Source organism: Perca flavescens, chromosome 8 (genome assembly GCF_004354835.1).
Source record: "Perca flavescens isolate YP-PL-M2 chromosome 8, PFLA_1.0, whole genome shotgun sequence".
NCBI classification, from domain to species: domain Eukaryota; kingdom Metazoa; phylum Chordata; class Actinopteri; order Perciformes; family Percidae; genus Perca; species Perca flavescens.
Window position 1 is genome coordinate 29080259 of NC_041338.1, and position 27542 is coordinate 29107800.

At 39.8% G+C, this 27542-nt stretch overlaps 1 protein-coding gene across 1 annotated transcript; it reads left to right on the forward strand.

Annotated features, from left to right (window-relative positions):
- The first annotated feature begins 2898 nt into the window (after window positions 1-2898).
- ptpn9a (protein tyrosine phosphatase non-receptor type 9a) lies at window positions 2899-27498 on the forward strand. The gene is made up of 13 exons (XM_028586471.1): window positions 2899-3620; window positions 13430-13573; window positions 17094-17183; window positions 19270-19394; window positions 19849-19954; window positions 20727-20837; window positions 21339-21655; window positions 22217-22304; window positions 22821-22890; window positions 23451-23529; window positions 23681-23831; window positions 24377-24584; window positions 24943-27498. The coding sequence occupies exons 1-13, from the start codon at window positions 3588-3590 to the stop codon at window positions 25131-25133; spliced, it is 1713 nt and encodes a 570-aa protein (XP_028442272.1). The 5' UTR covers window positions 2899-3587; the 3' UTR covers window positions 25134-27498.
- The last annotated feature ends 44 nt before the right edge of the window (window positions 27499-27542 follow it).

A 27542-nucleotide genomic window follows, 5' to 3' on the forward strand; every position in this document is an offset into this window, starting at 1 on the left:
TGACAATTGCATTTCATCGAGTACATTCGGATGTTTTTTCTTTTACATTCAGTCACCACTAAACCGAGAGGCCTGTCAAAGAGAGCATAGTCAGGCATGTGGTTAATGCGAGAATCTAGCTATTAGTCAGCAGCGCTGATCACTTTCCAGGAACTGTGCACACTTGTCAGAGCATGCTCAGTCTCCCACACATATATGTGTGTGTACACACACACACACACACACACACTGTTAAATGTTGATCTCTATGAAAACCCTTTCACAAGCCTTCTAAGGGAGGAAGATTTGTGTTTGTTCTGCAACTCTTGAACACTTGTCAGACATGATGTTTAGCCTATGTGGTAACACTGCTGGCATTAGTGTGAAAAATAATAAGTTGCATATTGATTTGTAGACAGGTCCACATAGGGCTCTAGCCAGGATTCACAAAAACTGAGATAAAATCCAAAGATAAAGAGATAGCAAAATGTTTTTTAATATGTAAATGGTGATGAACAATGATTAAAATTAAACCACTTTCATGTCAATATAAGCAACAGCCAGCAGCCGGTAAAGCAGCAAAAAAGACTGGAAATGGGGAAACGGCTTACATGGCAGGTAGCAAAATCCACCTACCAGTACCTCAAAAGATCACAAAATAACATTATATTAACTTATTTTGTGTTTTTTTTCCTGTACTAAACCCAAAGTGTAACCTGTAAAACAAGCAATGTGTTCCTTTTTTTTTTTTTAAATAGTAAACTTTTGTGGTGCTTGTAGGCAGATTTTTTTTTACCCTCAGACAGCTGTTCCCCCCCTTTTTCCAGGCTTTGTGCTAAGCTAAGCTAACCGGCTGCAGACTGTAGCTTCATAAATGTGCAGATATGAGAATCGTATTGATCTTCTCATCTAACTCTTGGCAAGAAAGCAGATAAGCATACTTCCCAAAATGTCAGCCTATACCTCCCTAAATGCTGTTTCAAGCCTTTTTCACACTGCAAATACAATTCTGTGGGGGGTAATACTTAATTTGTTTATTACAATTTAATTTAACTTTAGATTGTTTTTGTCAAACAATCAAATTTAAACATATTTAGTCTGAATTCCTCTTAAAATCCCCAAAATCTCAGACACAATACTGAGGACGTGGCTTCCTTAACCTCAGTGGTAACTATATGATACTGAGTCCACAATGTTTTGCTCATTTGTGATTCTTATAAAAACCCAGTGAAATGTGATTTTCATGCAGACATGAGTCACTTTAGACTTGTAATGTGGGGCCTAGAGTGGTTCTTGTTCAACCAGAGGCATCCACACACCGTACATTAAACATCATCTTGGAGTAAACTGATTTGGTTAAACTATGAATGAGTGTATCTCCCTCTCCAGCTTTTACGAACCACAATGAGTGAAATCAGGTCTTCATCTCTTGCATGTTCAGTGCATTGAAATACTTTTTTGACATAAAGTGGGCAGGACAAAGGCTTTACCAATCACGTTTTCACAAATGATGATGTAAGCTAGTTTGACAGGAAGTCTATTGTTGCCCACTCCCTTTTCCCTTTAGTTTTCAAGCCAGACTTTCTCACGCCTTATTATTTACAATTTGCCTATTGTAGGATCTTTTTTTTTTATGGAAAGAAAATATAAACAGCATGTGAATGTACCTATAACTTCCAACCTTTTCTTACAAAAACACTTGGAAGTCAGATTAATGAATTCCCTAACTTTCTCCCAAAGGCTTTTCCTTCTTTAACTACAGGACTAACAAGATGCCTATGATGTGAAGGTTGACACAGCATTGATGATTACTTTTACAACCTCATTACAAACACATCAAGGTATAAATTAAAGGCCACCTTTAGGTCTTGCAGGAAGTGCAGTCTCCTGGTTGCACATGAGCCAACTTCCCTGCTGAAATATATCAGCAGCATATAATATTTCAATGGAGACCTGCAGTGTGTTTGTGGGTCATATTACAGTGACTTTATCATACAGTTGGGTATTTTCTGTTTCGTATGATGTCATGCAATTCCTGTAATGTGTAGCCTACTGGCTAATAATGTAGCCTGGGGGATACATGAGTCGAGAGTTTCACTAATTAAATTGCTATTCTTGCAACCAACTATTGCAGATGGGCCTGCTCCTATTATTAGTTATTTCCTCTCACTTTATTTCATGCATTAGTAATGGGCAGTGATAGAGTGGAGAGTGCTTTTGTGATGTAGACGAATGCATAGATGTGCACAAAAACAGTATAATCTTAGACTGCAGTGGCCGATGAGCAAAAGGCTATAAGATCTCTTGACATGTTTTAAGACATACCATGTATTTATATGTTTCCCCCACACAAACAAATTCTCCAAAGCATGATACCCAGGCATTCTCTCTCATTGAAAAGTGTAGAATCTGTGAATAGGCAAATATTGTTTTAGTTAGACTAGCTAACGGAGAGGAAGTTAACGTTAGGCTACATGCTCTCAGTAAATAAATAGAAAAGGCTAAGCCCATAAAATGGCGAACTCTTGTTTTTACAACTTCGGGTTTATTACATTATTAAACAAAAGTGTTTGTAGATTTGTTTTGCCTTTGGATAGAGCCAGGCTAACGTTAGGTTAGCGTTTCCTGTCTTCGTGCTAATCTAACTGTAGCTAGCTTCATGTTTAACTATCGTTAACGTGAACGGACAACTATTGGAGTTGTATAAATCTTCTCATCTTGACAAGAAAGCCTCAGACTTAACTCCATACATAATGTTAATTGAATGTTACATATTTCGACAGTAGTGAGTCACTGGTGACGGTCAAACATGAAGGAAGGTTAGGCACATGAGTGGAAGGACTTAAAATTATTGAAACGTTACAAAGTGTCCATTATTTTTTGTTAAATGCGTATAACATTGACGTTAGCATCCTGTATTTCAGAGTCCTCCTCGTGCCTCCTCCAGCTGCAAACTGACAAAATGGGTGATTTTCCTGTCGGTTTCCTATTTTTATGAATGAAGGCGGAGGTTGTGAGCTTTTGTCATTTTCTGGTCTTAACCACCAGGGGGTAGAGCAACATGCAGAAAGAAAGCCTCCAATCTCTCTGTTCAGGGCTGTGTGTGTGTGTGCGCGTGTCTCCCTCACAACATAAAAGCGACGTTCAGGGCTAAAAACTTGCAATTCATGGCATGGAGAAGTCAGCGAGCAGCTGCAGCCCTCTGATCTGTGTTAGGTTGAGCAGCAGATCATGGTCTGAACCCAGTTATTCTCGAGCCGAAACAAAGCCTCGATCGTCTAGCTGCTCGAGTGTATTTTTTTTTTTTCCTCTTCCCTGTCCTCTTTTTCTTCTCCTCGGTGAAATCTGATACAACATCAGCGGGTTTTTCTATCTAGTTTGGGTGGCAGATTCGGGCTTAGTTGGCCTGTGTGTCTCGCAGTCAAAGAGGCTATCAAGAGAAAAGAAACATACTGAAGCGATTCAGATGCCTTCAACTTTGAGCTAGAGGGACAACCCCTAAACCCCGTTTTTACACGAGGGACAGACACACCGTACATCTCCGTCGTCTTCCACTTCATGAAAAGGACGGGTCTCGGTACAAGGTGATCAGAGAACTGACGGGGACCATGGCAGCTACTTTATCGGCGGAGGAAGAACAGGTAGGCCTTAAGAGTCTTTATGCTGCTTACACGTCTTTCTTTCTGTGTTTCGTCGCCCTAAATACCCCAGCCTCGGCCCTACCTGGAGGTATATCAGCCCTGAGCGCACCGCGGCGAGTGGCGATGGCAGTGCGCAATGGATTTGTTGCGAAATGGTCCTGAATGCGGAGCGGAAATATTGTATCGATTTCTGGCGCTTTAATTGCTCTCGTTGCATCACTGTCAGTTCCTCTCTGGCGGCTATAAGCTTAAAGTGTTGCGAAACATGCCAAGCTTGCCTTTATCAGCCTAAACAGATGTAAAATAGGCTATTTATCCCGGGGTCTTTAAGAGTTGGTTATCCGTGGGCACAGACCGTGATATTACACCGGGAACGGGTTTGGGGGAGACTTGGAAACGCTGTCTGGTTTCACATTTGGCTCATTCAGAAAGGTAGACCGTAGAAACTTCGTTTAAACTCTCATGCTAGTAACGTGGCTTTGAAAAACCGGGTAAACTGACACACATTCAGTCCAATTTCAATGATAGGAAATGCATTTTCCTTTTTTATTTTGGTGGACTTACCCAAGCATAGAAGAGTTTATAATGTGAGATGTTTAAGTATGTAGGCTACCCCATAAAAAAGCTGTGATCTCAGTTTTGACAAGTTTCCCTTTTGTTACATGCCTGAATATAAATAGTAACCGTAAGTTACTGGCTAAACATATTTTAATATAGATTTTATACTGTTTTGTCAAGTCATCATCACCTGGCTTTATATGTTTTAAGTTGTATGTGTTTAAAATTGATTTCAGTCCAAAGTTATTTAGTTCAATTTGTAGAATGTTTTGGCCTTTTTTGAAAAATTACTTACTTTATTACTTACGTGTTTGATGGAACTGTTGCAGATGAACCGATTTCTGTTGATGGAATAATTGAATAATCGTTATAATTTTGTGGATTTATGAGGACTATGGTTAACTGCTCCTACAATCTCTGCATGGCAAATTGACACAGCTAGCTAGACTATCTGTCCAATCTGAGTTTTCTCTCGCAGGACTATTTTTGCAGCAGCTCTGTGCTGAGTTTAGCACTGCCCATGATGATTCTGATTGGTTTGAAGAAATGCCATTAAACCACAGCACGTTTTCCTCCCATCCCTGAATGCTATGTGGAGTAGCCAGACCCTCCTTCAGCGCACTTTGGAGGAAGGTCTGGCAAAGCGAGACTATAGTTGTTGTAGCAGTTTGTGTTGATTCAACTTTATGGTCCGTTTTGGAGGCTGTTTATTTGTATTGTGTAATACAGAGAGGTGTCTCTAATATTTTGTACACCTTAAAGTTGAATCAACACCTCTCTGAAACACTTTCTACTAAACTGAACATTATAACCTTCATGAAGGTTGGCTTTATTGCAGGACTGTTGTATCAGACTGTATACGTTTTTAAGTTAGGTGTAGGCCTACCTAATAAACTGGCAACTTAGTGTAAATTGTATAATTTATCTTGGTTTGTAGTTTACATTTGACCAGTCAAAGCTATATTCACATAACTGGTACCAACCATAAGAAATCCAACCTGAGCAAATAGACTAGATACTGCTTTTGTAAATTTTTTCGTTTTGCTCTTAAAGAACAGTTACTGTGGGGGAATACTAATCGGTGCAGTATCTAGATTTTGAATCTATGTATGATTTATTCAAGTCTTCTTCTTTGGTGCTTTGGTCATGCGCGTGCCTTCTCTTCCCGCTGACTCCTCTCATCATCTGGCAAGAAGAAAGCCATATCTGGCTACTCCATTTCCTGTGTGAGCCAGGGCCCCCGCTAGGGTACCGGACGCCCTCATTACATCCACAGCCCTGTGGGGGGGTGTTTGGGTGGATTGTGTGTGTGTGTGTGCGTGTGCGTGTGCGAGGCAGGGTGGCTCTCTCGGGAGCATACACAAGTGTAGTGTGGAACTTCATTCTAAAGGCAGCTGTTAAAAGCATTTCCACAGGACTCGGGGGAAGGGAGAGTTTATGAGTTACAGAGTGTGTTTGTGTGTGTCTATCATGTGCTTCAGAGAAAATGTGTGTGTTGTGTGCCTGTGTTTGTGTGTGTGAGTCTACTCCCAGGAAGCAGTGGAGTGGAGAAATTGGGGAATAGGGAGAGAGTGACGTCAGTGACTTCCTGTTTTGGTAGTGACTCGTGCCAAATTGCACTCACTAAAGTGAAGCAAAGCTGCTTGGCACCAGCAGTCATACATTTGTAAATAGATTAGCATTGCATCTGTAATCAGATTCTGGACCGACAATGTCAAGGGCAGCGATAAATCCTTTTTTTAAATATAATAATACAGAAAATGCAGTAGTTCGGTCTGATCAAGGTGTAATCATGACACTGCAGTAACCCCCTACAACTTTCCATAACCCTTCAATAGTGTAGTATAACTCCTTCTGGCTGGAATGTGAATACAGTAGACAGTATGTCAATACTTGGACATTAATGGCCAATTCCTGTAACAAAGGATCATGAGGTTAGTAAAACAATTTAAAAAATCCATTTGTGTGCCAGTAAGCCAGCATGTACAATACCATTACCCTGACACTGACACATTTAAATGGAATGCAGCTATTAATAAAAAAAATTATTTAGGCTACATGTATTAATAACTCAAAATGTGCACCATCAGGATGGTCTACAGAGTTGTATTAGTGGTTGGAAATATGGATACAATCTATCCCAGTACAGGTAGTTTTGAACAAATAATCAAAATCTTCTGGAAATTCAAGAAACTGTTTTTGAAGACTATTTGACAAATCATGTAGAGCTGACTCGATTAGTCAAACATGCTACAAATTCACTGGTTCCAGCATGTCAAATATGAATAAATGCTGGTTTTTGTAGTCTTTTGTGATAGGTCACTGAATATCTTTGGGTTCCGTACTACTGGTCAGACAAAACAAGCAACCTGCAGACTTGTGATTGTCAATTGTCATTTACTAGGGAGTTGTAAATAAATGATTTCTGACACAACCCTCGTCTCTGTGTGGCAGTAATTGTTTTCTGATGTCATAGTTCTCTGGGTCAGGGTCTCCAACCTGTTTGGACCCATGGACTTGTTTGTAGGGCTGGTTGGCAAAGAACCAACTTCATTCACTAACTCACAGCACCGCATGTTCCTAACCTAGTGAACCTAATCAATTAGTTATCGACAGTCATTGTCAACACCACCAATGAACAACCCCTGACAGCAAACTGGATTATGTAATGTCAGCTGTTTATTGTTTTAAATGTTTCACTCAGCATTTGAGAACGACAAACTCAGGACATGAAGACAGCTGAACCAGTAAAATATAAAGACTTGTGATTACATACAGACTAATTCTGTACTTCTCCAAACTGACTTCTCAATCTGTTTTTAAAATTTACATCAGGCAGTTAAAGCCAGAATTAAGTGTTTCAAGAACTTTTGAGGAAAACACATCTTGCCATATCAGAACTGGAGCAAGTAGAGCAAATATTTATGCATCTTTCAGGAATTGAATAGGTCACTCTTCCGCAGTGAGTCTTCCAATGCAGTGTGGTGTGCTATCATGAAAACAAACTGGTTCATCCTCAAATTCCACTCTGGCGGATATGGCCCTAGTGCAGAAAAACCAAACAAGACTGGCTTCTCCAGGAACAGAGGGTCACTGCCTGGAGTTGGCAGGCTCTCCTTAAAAGGCTAAAAGAGAGAGCAGCTGTCAGACCGTTGAAATCTTGGAAACCCGAGTGTACTGTACCTGACAGCAATCTGACAGGAAGTTGTCTTTAGCCTGAAGGATTAACGCTTCACAGTGCAACAACAAAGAGCAGACGGCCCACATTTGATGGAATTCATGTTAAAGGGCTGTACCAAGAAATGTGATTATTCATATGGTAAATCAAAGTAATAATAATAAATCCACTGAACAAAGTACTGAAACAAACTTCTTTTCTTCAGAAGAAAACCTTGTTAACCATTGCACCAACTACATTTTCTAAAGTAGCTGTATGTATTTGTTGACATCATATATTAGTCTTACTGCAGTTTTTGCTGTAAATTATTTTACAGGATCTTCCCTCTTAGTATTTTTCTATTTGTCTTGTTTACCAAGTTGACAGAACTTGATTTTTGTCCCATTCCAGCTTGACACAACCTGAACAAAACTCACTTTTAGGGGACAGAAGATATAAGTCAGAAAGTCAGCCGCTGTCGTTGATTGTCTGAAGCCCTGAGTCATCATCTCCTTTGATTTCCACCAGATCAATTGCAACAAAATGTACGCCCACTAAACTCCTTAGATGTTGAAGAAAACAATAGTGAGTACACCTAGTAACCCAAAGAAAATGTAATAAAAGAGTTGTTAAATGTTAAAATACATTTAGTGGAACGTGTCTTTACTTCTTGGTCGTCGTCTGTGAATGGAGCTGGCTAAGTTGCAGGACGGATGTTGAACCCTTATATAATAACATGCAGTTGTATGTTCAAAGATGGTTTCTGGCAAGGGATGTGGATGACTTCCTTGATCTTTCTCTGGCCATCCACTGGCTCCTGGTCAATGACTTTGACCCTTTCCCAGTCGATGCTCTGGCTGGTTTTAGCATAGACAGTTAAACAAGTGGACAAAGTGACGCCGTTGTTTTCTACGGAGACCAGCGAAGTCTATAAGAAACACTTTTCCGGTGAGCGCTGAGCGTTACTGCGCAGCCTCCAACTGAGCTTGACTACGTAATTGTGACGTGTGCAACCTGTCTGAAAGTTGGAAGTCTTCTGGTAGCTGTGCCAAGAGAAATCTCAATCATTCCGAATCTTGCAGAGACGGAGAGTGTAGGTATATGTAAGGAGATAACATAGGCACAGGCTAATTATTGCTAACTAAAATGCTAGCCAACATTAGTAATTAAACTTAAACAGCTAATGTAAGTTGAAACTGCCTGTGAGCTTCTCCTGTACTGTATGGTAATTCCTCTACTATGCGACAGTAAGTCACTTGGTTATGACACAATCTTTAGCCTAATTTTACAAAAACGTCTGCTACGGAGCCGTAACATGAGATACAAGGTAATGGAGCCTTTTATGTATTGTTTCTTTAGAAATAAACAATGGACAAATGGAGTCTTTAAATGCTTCAGATGTAAAGTTATTCGCTGTCAAAGTGGCACCAAAATGAATGGCAGTCAATGGGATGCTAACTGCAGGTGATTGCTTGATAACAACAAAATGGCTAAATAGGAGCTACGCTTTGTGGACGCTCGCTTACCCCCTTGGGTTTTAGTCTGGTGTTCACAGACAGATGGTGTCACAGCTCTCTATTTTCTGGAAAAAAAGACAAAAAAACTTTTCTACTTTTCCCAAAAGTCAAACATAAGATGGTATAGTAGAAAGTAGACTGAAAAGAGACACATGCTAACACAAAGTATAGGTAGAGTCATGGTAATACACCCAGTTTTCCCTGTCACATACGTCATTGTAGGCTCATAATGTGCCGTTCATAGTTCTGAGGTCTGAAACATAGTCAATTTATGTTTTTAAATGTCAATATTGTATGCCAATATTGTAGAATCCGCTCCGATAATAATCAGAGATCCATTCTGTACTGCACTGAAAAGCTCCGGACACAGATTAACACCCCTCCCCATGTGAATCGGATATGAAACGACCTCAGCCCTGTCAGGTGCAATCATCCCTCATCCCTTGCATGTTAAAGCATCTGAACAGAGCAGAAGCTGCAGGCCCTCCTGTCTGTGAAAGCACTGGCTTTCCTGAGGAGAGACAGTGGCATCCTGTCTCGAGGCTCAGCGCTCGTCAGTGATCGTTTTGTATTACTAAAGAGCTGTGGACTCCCAGAACTTGACTTCCTGTCTCCCATGCATGCCCCACCGCTGCTGTGCCTCACAAGAGAAGTGGGACCCTGTGTTTAAAGTGTGAGCTTTCATTGCCTCCTGTGTCGCCTTTTGACGATTCACTGGGTGCTGACTCGCTAACTCTGCGGGTGCTGAGGGTGGTGGGGGTGGGATCCTTAGGGAGTGTATAATAAGAGCAGAGGGGAGGACAGGAAGCCTCTGAAAGACTGCTGGCTAAATGCATAAGTTATTTGTAAGATGGGTGGAAGGCCTTTATGGTAAATACATTTTCCAAATTACAAGTGCAGTGTATATCAATTTTAATGTTTTTCTTTTTCTTTTTTTTTTCTCAAAGATTTGAACGAGTGTCTACGATTCTTGGAACACAACCACATTTCGTAAGCAAGCAAATCTTTATCTAAGTGCCACTAGCACATTTTCGGCCACAGCAGGTAGCTGTTTTCAGTGGACAAGCTCTAAAAACAGACCGTGAGCTACCTCCCAGCACCAAATGGCAGACTGACACAGTTAGTGACTAAGGCATGGATACGTGGACGATGGTTCGGACAAATATTTAGAAATTATATTTGGGTTGGGCTCGGTCACATCAGCGCGATAAGGCATTTGTTGTAAAATGGTGCTGCTGCTCCTTTTTTAAGAGAGCTCAGTGCGTGTGGGTGTGTGTGGTAAGTGGGCAGAAGAGAGATAGAGAAAGAGGAAGCAGACGTGTTGTAGGCAACCAGAGCAGAGTTGGTGGAATAAAAGTTTAAGTTTTGTACACAGTGTGTGCGGTGTCCGAAATAAACCCCAGACTGAAAGCCTAGTTCATTCATTTGCTCACCAGAAACGGGATTTTAACCCCGACGGTATTCATGTTATAACGTGGGCCCTGGAGGTAACGAGTCTCCCCTGGTTTTCTGATCACGGTCGGAAACGAAGCGAGCAGGAAAGGTTAACACGTTAACATTTTAACGTGTGCTTGTTGCCCCATGTGCACTGATGCGCTCATCTGTTGACATTTGCAAATGCCTTCCTACAGTTGCTTAATAAAAGCCGGCTTTCCACACAAAAATGTACAACGTACAACCTACATGTGTCATTAGTATGAGGAAAAAAATGAGATTTTAACTGTCGGGCTCGGACACAAATTTCTTAATGCCGATCGGGCTCGGGCCGGGTTTGGTCTCGGACAGAAAAATTCTGCCCTATCCAGACTCTATTAGTGACTAGCTGGTGAATATGAGGGACATTTAGTGGCTAAAGAGCCAGATTTGGTGAGTTGGTGGAGACCCAAAAAGAGCTAAAAGACCATTGAATATTGGACTTATATCTCCAAATGAATGCTGTTGTAGTGTCTGCTGTGTTTGCTAACACTGATATTTTATCAACTTACAAAGTAAATAATGTCAGTTGTTTCCACTGGCCCCAGGTGGCTGAAAAAGTAGGTTTAATATACGCTACATTTGATTTTGTGAATACCTGATATAAGCTTAAAAACTTAATATTTAAATCTCACAAAAAATTACTATGAAACTAAATAGTAAAGACCAAACAGTTGTCTCACGAAGTTTTTTTGTTTTTATTTAATATGGGAGTCTAATTAATGCCACATAATCACCAGTAATACATCATAATGTCGTAATTTTTAAGCTCTTTTCTGCTTTGCTCTTATAGTGTTCTTTCCTGTGGCTGCAGCCAGATTTCACACAAAACAAATTAGCATCTACATCCTAGATGCACATCAAGCTTTACCATCACAAAGTGTAATGGCCAATAAATCATCTTCTTCCTGGAGAAGAAATCGGACACAAATCAAATCTAAAACCCTTTTAATTTCATTGCCATTAGGGTCATCCTTTCACCAAACATTTGTTATCAATAAAGAACTACTTTATTAGTTTATCTCAGCACTCAACAACTACACATGACTGGTTCTACTGCTAAGTACTATTAAAACTAGAAGTATGTTGCCCTGTCATTATTGCAGCTTCATGTGATGAACATCAGTTCAGCAAGATTTCAGCTTCTTCCCCTCTTTTGTACTCTTTTTATAAAAAACTATGAACATTGTTCGCTCTAAACTGGAAGATTTTTTATTTTTTTTATTTTTTACTTAACAAAATTTCCTGTTCATCTACATACTGACATTTACATGTGTCACTCCTCAGTTTTACTTGTTCTTTTTAGCTCAACCATGGACTGGATTTTTAGGGCACGAGCGCCGACAGCGGCGAAGGCCCTATTGAAACTGAAGGAATTATTATTCCTTCTTTCTTCCGGCAAATTAATCGCATCAAGTCTGGTAAAAATGTATGTATTTTAAGTGTTTCGGGTTTAGGCGCACAAAAATGGCTCGCTAGTGCCCCCTACAAAACTTAAAAAATGGAGCCCCTGCGGTGCGTTTAACATAGATTCACGAAACGTGGTACACAAATGTAGCATGTCAAGACGTACAAAAAAGCTCATTGGAGCCATACCCTAAACCCAACAGGAAGTCCGCCATTTTGAATTGAAAGGTCAAAATTAGTGTGTTTTTTTTTTAATTTATTTTATTTTGGCCAATTCCACGTCGTACTTTAATGAACTCCTCCCAGAGATTTCATCCCATCAACTTCAAATTTGGTCTGTGCCATCTTAAGACCGTTGAGATGAAAAGTTGTTAAAAGAAAATCTTTTCGTCATAGGGCATAGCCGTGGCGGGGCGGCCATTTTGTGCGTTTTGCCATTGAAACAGGAAGTGGGTGTAACTTGAGTGTACATTGTCCAACTGGCTCAAAACTTTTCATGATTCATAAGAGTCCAACCCTGAGGACAAATAAAGGCTGATATTGACTCAAAGTCATAGCGCCCCCTTGTGGCAACAGGAAGTAGTCCCAAAACTATAGGTGCTATACTTTAACGAACTCCTCCTACAGATTTCATCTGATGGACTTCAGATTTGGTGTGTACCATCTCAACACCTTAAAGGTGAAAAGTGATTAAAAGCAAAACTTTTTGTCAAACGGTGTGGCAGTGGCATGGCAGCCATTTTGAGTGTTTAGCGATGAACAAGAAAGTGGCTGTAACTAGAGGGTACCTTGTCCATGCTGCTTGAAATTTCCCACAATCAACAATAGTCCAGGCCTGAGGTCATCTACAGGCCAAAATTGCCTTTTGGTCATAACGCCCCCCGCTGGCAACAGGAAATCAGCCTTATATGACAAACATCATCCGACTTACATGAAAGTTATGTGTGGTCTACATGGGATACTGAGCCGCCCCCTATACATTAACCACGCCCACTTACTCAGGCTACACCCCTTTCATAACTTTTGAAGCTTTTAAGGTAGTCTTGCGTGACGTATCATTGAACTCAGCAGAGAGTTCCGTTTTCATTGGTCATGGTTTGGTCCGCCCCCTATGCTTTAGCCACGCCCCCTTTCACAGAACTGTATGATCTAGAGTCTTGTATGAGATATCATTGAACTTAGCAGAGAGTTCCCTTTTCATTGGTGATGATTTGCAGTGTCTGAGTGCCGCGCAAATGTACGGCCGCAAGGATCGGTGTCCGCCAGTAACCCCGACGCGTGCAGAGGAGCGAGGGCCCGTCCAACGCTGCTTGCAGCTTTCATTTTATTTGGTTCCTTCATGGCTTTTTACAAAGTGCCAAAACTTTCCCCAAGATAGCTGTGGTTAACGCATGAGATGAACCAGCAGAAATGAAGAATAACTTTAGGTTGGCTGCACAAATTACAGTTCACACATTTCATTTTGTACCTCCCTGTGTACGGTGTATATACATTCTGTAAACTCACTCAGTGAGCAGACTATACAACAGCACATGAAGAATTATCATAGATGTCTTACCAGGCCTTACAATTGTGTCAAATATTTTGTGAAGCTGTAGTGTGAGGATGTATCAAGTTTAAAGCCTAGTTCCACTTCCTTTTTGTTTGACCCTTTGATTATGGAATACAAAGTTTGTGACCACATCTGTCTGTTTTAGGCTACCAGGCAGTTTCTGGAGGAAATCAACAAGTGGACCAGTCAGCATGGAGTGTCACCGCTGTCCAGGGAATTGGCCGTCAAGTTCCTCATGGCTCGCAAGTTTGACGTCCTCCGAGCCATCGAGCTATTCCACAGCTACAGGGTAAGAAGGGACCAGAGAATCCTTTAGATTCAAACTAACTTGCTTCTGTATATACAACAGCAGAGCAGTGGTGACAGCACCCTCTTGGAAGTCCTCATCTCTTACATAGTGAACAACTTGTCCATCTAAATACAATCCAGTAGACGCAGGAATTTTGTGCACTCCCTATGTGGGCGTTGGATTTTGCAAATGATATTTAATGTGAAATGTTAGCATATTAATTGGCTAACTAAGTGAGCAGTTCACACTATTATCTCTTTATAAACACCTATGAACTGCACATCCGGTCACAAAATGTAGTCAAAACAAATTTTGGTAATATCAAGCTTCAGTCTAGTCTTAGACTTTTTAAGTGTGAATTTAGCAGTTTCAATTTAAGTTTTTATGCTTCTGAAATTTCTAAATGAGACCAATATGTTAGTTTTGGATATACTGTATACACATTTTGGTTGTACTTTCAAGTATTGGAGTTCCCCTGTCCATTAATGTGAATGTTACATAGCCCCAAAAAAGACCTACATTAGCCTAGTGTCATCACTCTGTGCAAACTGGTGTTTTTATAAAAAAACGTTTACCTTTTTTGTCTCTTTTCTCGGCCGAGCTCGAGGTCATGATTTAGGGAGACCTCGTGACAGTGATGCTCATGGCATGAGCTATGGCTTCTGTCAATCGGTTCAAACTAAGTTAACAAAAGCCCAAAGTCGCTTGCTTTAACATTGTTGGCCAATTGGAAAGCTATAACAGACCCAGAGGAGTCAAATGTCACGAAGAAATAGTTTTTCGATGCGTTTGCTCATCTCAAGCTATAACTGTTGAATTCTGTTGTTTTGGTGAAAACATAGTTTCCAGTTTTCTGTAACCTAAATTTAGAAACCTATCTATCTCGTCAGTCAACACTTTTTAGTTTCAACGTTATCAAAATAATCTACACCCACGTTGGAACAATTATCTCATTATACTGAATAGTATTTCCGTTATTTCCACAGAACCACTTGTATTATATTAACTCCTTGTCTGGACGACTATAACCCAACTGCAAAGTTGCTTCTGACACCTAACTGCAGTTTACTACCTATTGTGATTATTTCAGATAAGGGAAGAAATAACTGATGACCAGTTGCAATATGAATAAAATCAGGTCAACATGCAAATGTATTAAAGGGCCTTTTTGTTTTTGGACAAAGAATAGCAGTCTAACAACACAAAGATACAAGTTGGTCCAGAGGTAGAAAGGTGAAGGTCATGTTGTAGAGCATCTTTACCACACCCACAGCACAGTAACACAAGGCCTTTTTCATTTACCAAATGTCTTCAGAAGCCCTTGCCAAGCAAGAGATCGCCTAAACAGATGCACCAAAATCCTGGAGCCACACACACACACACACACACCAAGAGCTTTGAGCTTATCGCAAAATAAGTATTGCATTGTCATCATTAAAGCTCATTGGTTGGTACAGCTGAGGTTATGAGTTGATGAGGTTAGATAAAATAAGGAGGAACATAAAGTTTGACAGGGAAGGGTGTGTTGGGCCTGCATGCAAAACAATATTAAACACAATAGATATTATTAATATAATATTTCTAATGCTTGTATGATAACTCAAAGATTTGGAACATGGTTTCTCTGTACATTAGGTCATTTATTTTCGGAATCATTTTTGAAGCGTTTAATAGAAAGGCATGGCGGTTATGCACCTATAGACATTTCTGATCTCCTTTTTTGTTTCTGTTTGTTTGCTTTGCTCTTAACCACCTCCCTGGGGAGAACAGTAAACTGAAACTGGACCAAGTTTAAAACATGCGTAGGAGTGTCTGTAGCAGCTGGCTGTATATCTATAAGTTCCTGCTATAAGGACTTTGAGAGGCCATCAGCCTCTCAACTGCCACAGCGTAGCAGTGAAAATGGCCGTTCACTCCATATCACTGAAATAGCCGTTGGTGACCTTGGTGATGTTATTACCTTCGAACCGGAAAATTATGATCAAGATGAAACCTCTAGGGCAGCGCCTGTGGATAATACTGCAGGTCTCATTTACTTTATGATCTGAAAATAACCTCTAGATAATAACATAATCAAGGCCTTCTCCTCCGAGCCACGTAATAACTACCAGGAAGTCGAGGATAACGTCTTCATTTTGTCCCTAAATGGTCTATACTACTGTAAATTTAATTCTGGACAAATCTTAACATGCAAATGGGGTTCATCTGCTCAAATGTGCTCGGGTTTACCCGCTGCAGCACACTGAAAGTTCTTAGACGCCTCACACTGACTCTAATGATCTGAATAGCTTCGAGACAGGGCAGGATTTTACCTACTACGTTTTTAAGTAATGTTGCTTCAAACACCAAGACGGGTTCTTATTTCTGCAATAAATAGTTGGCCTGCATGAACTCGACTCGTATATGAATGCCTTGACTGTGACTTTGAGAAGGATTTGGTCTCCCCTGCCATGCCACAGTTCATTTAACTTTGTTTAATGCTGCGTCAGCACCGGGACAGAGGCCGGGGACAAGTAATTTGTCAGAACAAACTAAGGGGGAAAGTTTCCAGTGAAGTGTTTGTTTGGTCGGGGGGGGACGGACGTACAAATGGGCCAAGCTGGCATTAAAACCGAGGCGGTTGGTCGTGCGAGTAGGGCCTGGCAGGAAACATCACTGTTTTGTATATTGTATCATCTATTGTAACTGCTGCATGAGTAGTTTCAGCTAAGACTGTAGCTGTATTTTAATGAAGCATGTAATCGTGTAATTTTGTACGTATATCCTAAAACAAAATGTAACGTGTATATTGGTGAACTTTAGAGGTAGGTAGGTGGATTTCCTTGGTCCCAGGTCATTTTAACATTCTTTCAGTGTCCTCAATCATTCTTGAGTCAAGTCTCAGTCCATGTCTTGCAGTAAGGCTTTAGGTCTATTTGCAGAGCTCTGATAGGACATCACTGCTCTGATAGGACATTACTTGGAATATGGCCGCCCTTTTTTATATATGTACACATTTAGTCTTTCTTTCGTATTTGTCTCCATTACCAATAAAACAAGTTTGATGGAAAAAAAAAAAAATCACACTTAAAAGAACATGTCTTCTCAATCAAATGGAAAAGTCTCTATGAAAACCAAACTGTTAAAATCAGTGTAACTGAAATTATGGGGAAACTATTTTAGGTTTGAAGACTTTTCCTCCAGCTAGGCAAGATTCATCCTGTATTTATCACTGGTAAAGTTTATTTGTATACCCCCTTTAAAACCACAGTTAAGGGCCCACATTATTTCAGAAGAATAAGAAACCGTAAATGTAAATGACACCTCCCATGCTTGGCTCTTTCAAGTTGTTCAAGAAACTCCCACTAACGGGAGGGGGTTGGAAAAAAGGAATGGAAACTTTGCAGAGAGGGATCCTCCTGTCAGGAAAAGTCAGGCGGGTAATTCTCTATTGTTCACAGAGAGGAATTTACCTCAAAGTGACGGCCTGTTATAGTTACTCCACAGCCTGACTTCACCTGCTGTGATCTGTTTTCTTCAGGAAACGCGTCTAAAAGAAGGAATCGTCAGACTTCAGCCTCAGGAAGAACCTCTGCGCTCGGAGCTGCTCAGTGGAAAGTTCACTGTGTTGGTAAGAGTGTCCTTTTAATCTCTTCTACATTTGGCATCCCTTAAATGGAAAAGCTCAGTCTAACAGAACAATTTAAAGATAAGGCAGGCAAAATTCTATAATTTTCCTTATTATAAACAAATCAAATGAAAAGACAAAAAACAACATTGACTTAATCCTTCTGACAAGTATTGTGTGTGTATCCAAAGCCTAATATAGCTTATTCCTCCATCCCATAGACCTCCACTGTTGTCCAACAACTATTGGAAACGTGAACAATGAGACAGATTGTTGCATGTTCTTTCATTATTATGATGAATGGGTACTGTAGTTTTTTTTTGTTTGATCACACATACAATGTATTGATGTCATGTATGCTTACTAGAGCACCAAATATGTATTAATTCACAGCTGAAAATAGTCACCAACAAAAGATCTATTTACTCCTACTCGTAATGTTTGCTAAAAACTGCTGTGCCCAGCTCTTTTAGGAAATTACTTAGCCTTTCTTTTAAAACTACGATTTGTTGACAAGAAAAATGCAGAATAATACCAGCCTTATCCTTAAACGTTCAAATTTGGCTGTTGCTTATCACATTAATCACATATTTGTGTGAGTATTGTTGTAAAAGGCTGCTACTCTGTTCTTGGTTTCAGTACATTTCTGATATAATGATTGGGGGGTAACAGTTAAACATTCTTCAGTTCTGTCCTGAATAGAATTACTCAGGCTAACAAAATGATTCCCTATTCAACACTTTAAGATTGTTGGGTTGTTGTTGGGATGTTTTTCCTCTTCCACGTGTTAACTTTCAGAAATGTTGGTTTTTCTGGAGCAGCTTTGGAATCGATCAATCAGTAACTTATACTTCAAAGGATCCCAACTTGAAAGGAGCTCCCTTTTCATTGACAAGATTTAGGGCTTAATGTACAAATTCTGTAAGCAAGTTCTCATAATGAGGATTTAAGTCTTTTAAGGGTGAAAATTATTGATTGACGTGCCAATAGGATTTCCTGTGCAAGATAAATTGAGCCTTTTGTCAGCCAAATTACAACCATAAAAGATGCCCCACTTCCAGTACACACACACACTCCCACTCTTTTGCATTTCCCTTCTCTCTTCCCTGTTGACGTGTCACAGTGGCATTGATGCCGCACATCCTTTTGTCTGACGTCGGAGGTCTCCAGTCTCAGCAGCGGGCTTCATATCCTGCCTGATGTATTTTTAGCAGCCCATGCCCGATAACACAGGCATATTTGCTTACAAAGTCAAGTCAATTTATTTATAGAGCACATAAAACCAAACTATGCTGAACAAAGTCCGGTACAAAGTTATATTATGTATTAAAAACAAAGGAAGACAATAAAAATATAGACACAATGATCATACAAACAACACGCTTCTACACAAATGTCCCTAAACTAAATCATACGCCAAAGAATAAAAATGTGTTTTAAGACGAGACTTAAAGATCTCGGCAGTAGAGGAGGACGGTTCTGAAGTGTCTTTGGACACGGGCTTCATTCAAGTGAAGACTCAAGTTCTCTTGACACCAGCAGCCTTAATTCTGATCAGGTTTGACATGAACCATATGTCCTGTGTCCCTCCTCAGGAATTAAAAAGAGCTGTCAATATTGACAAGAATTGTACCTCTTGTTGAATTGTTGACAGCCCTTTTTTGGGGGGGAGGATGGGGGGGTGGGGGCAGGGGCTGGGGCTGGGTGGCAGTCACCATCATATGAACTTAAGTGCCCCCCTGTGGTCATTGTTCATTCTTCATTTTTGCAGAGCGTCCATTTGGCTTCCACTTAAAACCAGGCCCAGTTAACTCCTACAAGTGGCTAAAAAATACCACATGATTTCTATGAAAAATACATCCGTCAATCCACTGGTAACATTTTCTTCAGATATCGTCATTCATGCATCTAATGAGAATGTCAATGATAGTTATTGGAGATGCAGGAAAAAGTAAAGAAAACTGAATGAATATGAATGGTAATATTGTCAACAGTCCAGTGCAGTTTGAGTTGGTAGTACCAAGGGGGCAATTTTATCACCCTAGGTTGAATGCTGATCTAACCTGTTAACCCGTTTTGTGTATTCCAGAGTGTGCGGGATCCTTCGGGGGCCTCCATTGCCTTGTACACGGCCAAACTTCATCACCCGAACAAGACAGGCAACCATGTGGTGCTTCAGGCCCTCTTCTACCTCCTGGATCGGGCCGTGGAAAGGTGAGGACTGTGGGTTTTAGGTAGATAGTCTGAATATAAAATAAGTTGTAATAAAATAGAAAAACATTTTTGTTTAAAATTATTGTTGAAATGTTATCTGCTTAATACTGGGCATCCATTTCTCCCTAGAATAACATGTCCTGCTTTAGCATCGGAATCTGGTGCAGATATACCAAATATTTTGCCCAATTTATTTCCAAGTGGGTTAGTTTTCTTTTGAGGGAATCCTGAACATGTAATACCAAATTTGGCTTTTAATTTGACTATTATGACAGCTTTCACCGTCTCCCATGGTAACTATACTGTATTTGAAGTTCTAAGTGCTATTTCAGAATGCTGTCTATTTCCTGAGTTGGAAGAAAAAACCTTTGCCTGCATAAGTTAGTTGTTACCTGACCTGTTTGTTAGGATGTCTAAAACATTAATAGAAGTATTAATGTCTGTTTACCCACAGCTTTGAGACCCAGAGGAACGGCTTGGTGTTCATCTACGACATGGCGGGCTCCAACTACACAAACTTTGAGCTGGACCTGAGCAAGAAGATCCTCAACCTGCTCAAGGTTGGACTTACAGTGCTGCATTTTACATACACACGTACAAATGTTGTTATATGTGTACTGTAAACACCAAACGGAGACAAATATCTGAGAAAATGAGATGCATGGTCCTGAGAAATACACAAGGTAATATTCACAGGATTGGATGTAAACTTACTTATTGTAAACAGTACTACATATATTGAAAGGAGGTAGGTTGAATTATCTGCCATTGTTGAAAATGATTCACTCCTTCCCAGAGTCAGGTTAATACATAACTGTAAAGTTATGTCTTCCATTCTGTGAAGAAGCATATTGATTAAAGCAGGGTTGGTGTCTTCGCAGAATTTCGAGCCGGTCCAAAGGGCAAGATGAATGGCTCACTGACTGGGTTGACAAGCATCAGAATGATTTAATCCATACATGGCTGTGTAAGATGTAGGCATACTTGCAGGTACAAAATAGGCACCAGTCTAAGTGATTTGTGCTTTTAAGGAGTAAATAACACAGGCACTTATGTGGCCACATCAGCATGAATTTTGTGCCCACATATTGATTTAAAAATTGACTGTAGTAGAGTTGTGCTCATCAAATTCAGAACAACCACAATATAAAGTGAAAGAGGGCGAGCTTCTGCGATTGCTCTGTCCAAGTTGTGTTTTGAGGATAAACTACTATTTCAGACCCAGCAAAGTAGCACACGATTGTCTAAATCATGACTTTCAAAGAAGAATGAAATACATCCTGTTGAATCTGATTATAAATTGTAGTTTGTTGTGCTGTCTCTCTCCACCAGGGGGCGTTCCCTGCCAGGCTGAAGAAGGTGTTGATCGTCGGGGCCCCCGTTTGGTTTCGAGTGCCCTACAATCTGCTCAGCCTGCTTCTCAAGGAGAAACTTAGGGAGAGGGTAAATGGAGGAGCTAATGTTCTAATACTTGCTGCGTGTTTACGATGATACTAATTGAAGAGTTTTGAAAAATTCAGTTTAGTTTATTTGGAGTAGCACATATTGAGTGAGCAGGGAATTCAGTGTCATTGATTGTTGAAAGTGGTGATTTGATTAGGGGGTTCTCTCTAACCACTTATCCACCCTGCTGCCTCATATATCCCTGGGATGTTAATGCTTGAAACACAGGAGTCCCCACCATCACCCTGCCACATGGTCCCTGAAGAATTTCATTAGTATGGATTTCTTCAGTCGCCTGATGGTCTACTGTAAATTGTGTTAGGATTATTCATGAAAAAAAGAATAAACCAACAAATACTCTTACATTAAAAAAGGGAAAAACAAAAGAATACAGAATACTATTTGTCAGCAATTTCACCCTCCACCAAAGGATGCCATAGCGAACTACATTTTTTACTATGTGAATCACATCTGTCGATGCCTTTCGCCTTCTAACTCCAGGTTCAGATGGTGAAAATGGCCGAGCTCCGCCAACACCTCCCCAGAGACTGTCTCCCCCAGCACCTCGGCGGCCTGCTGCCTCTGGAGTCCTACAGCTGGAACCAGCAGCTACTGGCGGGCCAGAACGGCCGGGTAGACCCAGTGGACGAGCTGGTGGGCATCCCCGTGGAAGACTCTTCCATTCACGTCCCCGGACCCGAGTCCATGCGCCCACAGGAGCTGCTGACTCACCTCGGGAGGCTTCAGCGCTCAGGCATCCATCAAGAGTATGAGGAGCTCCGCAAAGAACCGCCGCCTGGAACCTTCCATTGTGCACAGTGAGTTTAGCAGCAGGCATACACACCTGCTTCAGACTTCAGGGATCACATTTGGAGTATTGGTGTTTAATTACAAAAGTGGGGTGATTACTCAAAACAAGGAATTATTACACAATTCTCTTACTTATTACTTTTTGTAAAGGCAATTAGTTAGTTTACTTTTCCCCTGGGAGCAATAGAGTGACACTCTAAAATGATTGTCCTAGTTTAGGTTACTCGTGTTCATTGGGTGAATATTCTTTGTGGACCCAAGCTCACACTACTAGGAGAAGCAGACAAAATGATAATCAGTTTTGTTGGAGCTGAAACAAATAATTGATTAGTCTATTAATAGAAAATTAATCTGCAACTAGTTTGATAATTATTTTAGCTTTTGTTTTTTTTTTCAAGCAAAAATGCCAACAATTTGATGGTTTCGGATTCTCAAATGAGAGGATTTTATCTTTGTCATGTATAGATTTGGCACTGTTGGCTGTATACAACAATCAATCCATCCGACTACCAAGCTGGCTACAGTAGTAGTGTCATTAGTACTGTAGTGTTGGTATTATTTCTTTACAGATCAGCTTACAATCAGGAGAGGAATCGCTATGGAGACGTGTTGTGCCTTGATCAAACAAGAGTTCGTTTGAAAGCCAGAAGGAATGAGGTTGGTGCTTTTTATATATGTATATATGTGTGTATATATATATATATATATATATATATATATATATATATATATATATATATATATATATATATATATATATATATATATATATATATATATATATATATATATATATATATATATATATATATATATATATATATATATACACACACACACACACACACACACACACACACACACACACACACACACACACACACACACACATTACAGTTACAAAAGAAAAAGCCAGTTCATGATTACTCACAGCTGCCAAGAAATGTTGGCATTTTGAAAGGCAGTCACACTGTCGGTATTCTGATTTACAGGCTAGCTGGTATTTTTCCAGAATGTGTAATGAGTATTTTTTCATTCTGTTGTGTTTCCTAAATACTCCATCCAGCCCATATAGACAACTGAACTCTACAGTCTCATTCAGATCATAGAACGATTCCCCTTTTTAGTGTTTTTTTGAACTGACATTATAAACTTCCGATTTTGTTCCCACAGAGATCAGACTACATCAATGCGAGCTTCATGGACGGCTACAAACAGAAGAATGCATACATTGGTACTCAAGGTATGACAACTGTCACATATTCTTAGTTAATGATCTGTGGATGGCTTAAGTAGTTAAAGCTACTTAAACACATCTGTGTGTATAGATGGGATACATGGATGGTTACAAACATACAAGAAAATAAGGTGTGTGTGTGTGCGTGTGTGTGTGTGTGTGAAGAGGTCAAATAGACAGTGATGTTTTTTCGTGAAGTGCTAATTTTCTGAAGATGTCTAGGGAGACTTTCTCAAACTGACAGAATAAGCTGGTGGACCCACAGGTACTGAATGTGCAAGCAACAATGCACTCTGAGGTGTGATTGCAGAATTGTTAGCAGTAAATGAACAGTTGGGTTTTTTTTCTCTCTGAAAAAGCAGTAAATGTCCAAAAGTAATGGATGTCTTTTATTAGTGTTTGGTATACGTGTACAGTAGCTTATTAAACTGCTTTGTCATGCAATCAAATGGATATGCCCCATTAGTATAATGGGGCATATCCATTTGATTACATGACAAAGCAGTTTAATGATCACTGACTGAAGTCCTTTAATGTGCTTTGAATCTCCTGTTGTACTTGTGTAGGACCACTGGAAAAGACCTACAGTGACTTCTGGAGAATGGTCTGGGAGCAAAACGTGCTCGTTATCGTCATGACAACCAGGTAATTTAGGTTGATTATTAACAAATGCCAAATATGATTCATACTTGTTGAGTCAAAAAAAGGTGTCAGTTTTTCCTCTTTTAAGGTTAGTCTGAATTAGAAGTGGTACTTATATGTATTTAATCCAGTATGTCCTGTCTCCGTGCTGCAGGACAGACGAGGGCAGTCGGAGGAAGTGTGGACAGTATTGGCCTCTGGAGGAAGGGGGACAGGAGGTCTATGGCCACATGGCAGTGGTTAACCAAAGGGTGGACAACCACACCCACTACAACCACACCATCCTCGAACTGCACAACACTGAGGTACAGCCATGGAACACTGCGAGAACATGTATTGCAATGGGAAAGAGCATACCGGGAGGTTTTTCATGTAGCGACAATATTCAGTTTGTCAACAAACACCAAAACGCATACTAGTTGTACAGTAGAGTCAAATATATTTTTTCAGTTTTTCAAGTTTTGGCCAACAAATTGCTATAGTGAGATCCATATTTCCCTCTGTGGGGCAGATGGAAGCAGGATAAGCAATGTAGCCCAGGCATAAACAAAGTCTTACAAAGTGTTAATTAGTCAAATTTAGAGGTGCAGGTAGGTGTTTTTTTTTAATTTTTATTTTACACAGAGCCAAGCTTGTTTCTAGTCTTTACTTTATGCTAAGCTAAACGCATGCTGGCTCAATCTTTATATAGAGCGTACAGACATGAGAGCAGTATTGGTTTTTCTCATCTAACTCTTGGCAAGAACGCAAGTAAGCATATTTCCCAAAATATCAAACTGTTCCTTCATCCAAATTTCAAGAGTGTGACGTACAACAAGCATACCCCTAATAATATGTTGTATCCATTCAGACATGTGAACAGAGACAAGTGAGTCATTTCCAGTACCTCAGCTGGCCGGACTATGGCGTTCCCACCTCAGCAGTGACTCTCATTGACTTCCTGGGAGCTGTAAAGAGACAACAGAGGAAAATGGTGAAAGCTTTGGGACTTCAGTGGGCAGGCCACCCACAGGGACCCCCAATGGTAGTCCACTGCAGTGCAGGGATTGGGAGAACAGGTGAGATCCTGAGATTGTATTTTTTTTTTTTTTTTTTCTCCAAAATAAAAGCTTGACATCCGACTATTGCCATTTGTCATTGTCTTCATCAGATTTTTTTCAGATCAAATATTTATTTTGTTAAACGCACATATTTCCAGAACTGAAAAAAAAGATTAGATACCCAATTGTGAAATTGTATATTATGAGCTTCAAGGCTTGGGTAATATGGGTAACAGAGTGGATGAGATTGTGAAGGTTTAGACCAAATTTCAACACAAAGACTTAATTTGCCTAGTTTTTTTGTTTGTTTGTTTTTTAAAGACCGTAATAACAGTGCTTCAAGTGTCTCTGCTAACGAGGTCCCTTTTGTTTGCAGGTACCTTCTGTGCTCTGGACATCTGTCTGTCCCAGTTACAGGACGTAGGCTCACTAAATGTATGCCAGACAGTGCGACGCATGAGAACGCAGAGGGCCTTCAGCATTCAAACCCCGGACCAGTACTACTTCTGCTACAATGCCATTTTGGAGCACGCCCAAAGGCAGGGCCTGCTCCCAGCCAATCAGTGAGCTTCAGCCATGACTTTACCAAATTAATCCATGAGCCCTGAGATTTCTGCAGTCAATCTGTTAACCCCGAGCTGTGTTGTGTGACCAATTTGTGAACCCAGGAGAGTTATCTTCCTCACAGAAGCTGTCCTTTTGAAACTAGGCCATTCTTTGACAAGCCAGACCAAGACAAGACAGTGACAAAAAAAAAGGCTTCAGTGTTGACCATTATGTTTCAATGTGATAACATTCTTGCTTCCAATAATGTGACATTTTGTTTATGCCGAACATATCTGACAATACGTGGTAGCGTGAACATAGTGCTCCTGTGTTGTGCAGTTTTGTGGTATGTTGAGGCACATTGGGTGAAGTGATCGAGGTTATGTTCACTAACCTTTTTTGTTATATTTATTTCCAACTTTTAAACTGGTGGTTTAGGGGACCTTTTTTAAAAGGAGTACTTCACCCCAAAATAAAACTTCAATCATTATCCACTCATCCCATATCAGTTAAAACTCCACCAAAGTTTGTATGAATGCAAAACAGTGATTTTTTTTTTTTTAAATTGTATTTCAGTCAAAGCTCCTTAAATGCTAAAGTTAACTTAGCCATTGTGTGCCAAAAAACTGCCGTTGAAAGTTTTTTTTTTTGTAGCCAAATGCCCCATAGGCATAATTACTGTACACAAACAAAAGTATCTTGGTGCATGAAGTAAGCACTGAACTCAATGTAATTGTTTTGAAAAGAGCTGAAGATGGAACAACAGAAGCTAATAACTTGTATGCTTTTTTTTATGTACAAATGTATTTATTGGAGTTTTAAGTGACCTAGGCAAGATGTTAATGACACTATTTTTATTTTGGGGTGAAATTATCCTTTAACTAAGTACACAATTATTTAAATTCCAAATAGGGAGCTTGATTTCTACAGTCATCAAACAAGAATAGTTTTTTTTTTTTTTTTTTTTTTTTTTGTTACGCAACAATTTTTACACCTCGTGTCCAGGAAATATTGCTTATTGCATTTTTAGCACATGGTATATGTCACGTAGATGGTACGAGCCAGTCTCAGGAGTGTCGTGCTGAATACGAGGTGATACTGCTCAACCGGTTATCAAAAAAATTATTTAGTGAAAGTCTTTTGCCAAGAAGTGTTTGTATTCCTTTGAGATTGATGATGCATTCTCCTCAGCCTTAGTAAAAGAAACCCTGAATGGCAGTGAGACAGGGGTGAAGCACATCCTAAATGACCTGGCTGTAAACTGCTAAACGGCCATTAAGCCCCTCTGTACTCTTTAATTAAATTGCTGTCCATGTGAATTCCTCTTTAGTTTTTGTTTTGTTTTTCCAAATTCATCCACTGAAAGCCTGACCTTCCATCTCACCTAAATATTAAGATTTCCTGACTTGCAGTACAGACAGTGACCAGTGTCTAGCCTATATGGCCGCCTTTTCTCACTAGCAGTGCCATCATGCTTTAGTGATCGTGGGAAAGTTATTGCTTAGCACCCACCCACATGCACACGCACACACATTTAGAGCAGTCTAAAGTGATTATGCCATTGAAGTGCACATCTGTGAACATCTGTGGAAGTCATCAGTTAAGACCTCATGAGTAGTGCAATATTTTTCTTTTTTTTTTTTTTTTTTTTTACAAATCATGTCTTAGCACTTTTAAAGAACTATTCCCAGTGTGCTCTGAGATTAGTCATCATTGGGATCGGATGACACAGGACTTAAATCTGTAGATCTGCATGTGATGCTGGGATAACTTGATTGTTAAATTTAGTAATGCTGAATTATAAAAAATGTATTAACATTTTGGACTTACCGTAAACATCTTTATAGAGCTCTGTTGGGACAAGACTATTTTACAGGGAACCCTACACCCTAGAGTCCTTCTTGGGCACTAGTCAGAAATGTCTTAAGTTTATTCTTATAATTATTATTGTTACTTTAAGTTCTACAGACTGTGGTTGTAATCAGTGCTTTCATCTGGTCCCAGTATCTTGCCATTATTATAGTACATGTACAAAAATGTGTCTGTGTGTTATACTGTACGTTGCATTATGTTGTTGCTGGGTGAAAGGAAAAAAATGTGTTCTTTGCTACAGAATTCATATTGAATTTGCTTGTAGTGAAGCATTTTTAAGTCTGCCATCCTCATGCACTCTGATTTTAGAATTATTTTTCCTTTCAATGATGGACGCAAAATGTCCCCTATTTTATTTTTCTATTATATTCAACAACTGTATTCATACAATTACCCAGGATATACAGTTATCTACATTAAATTTATATTTGTTCTATTATAACCTATTACTTTATCATTCGTTTTGAGTATTGAATCAAGCTATACTGTATTAAATACAAACTATGTCAACGTATACATTTGTAATGCGTGTTTTTTGGCTTACAAAGCTGATTTAGA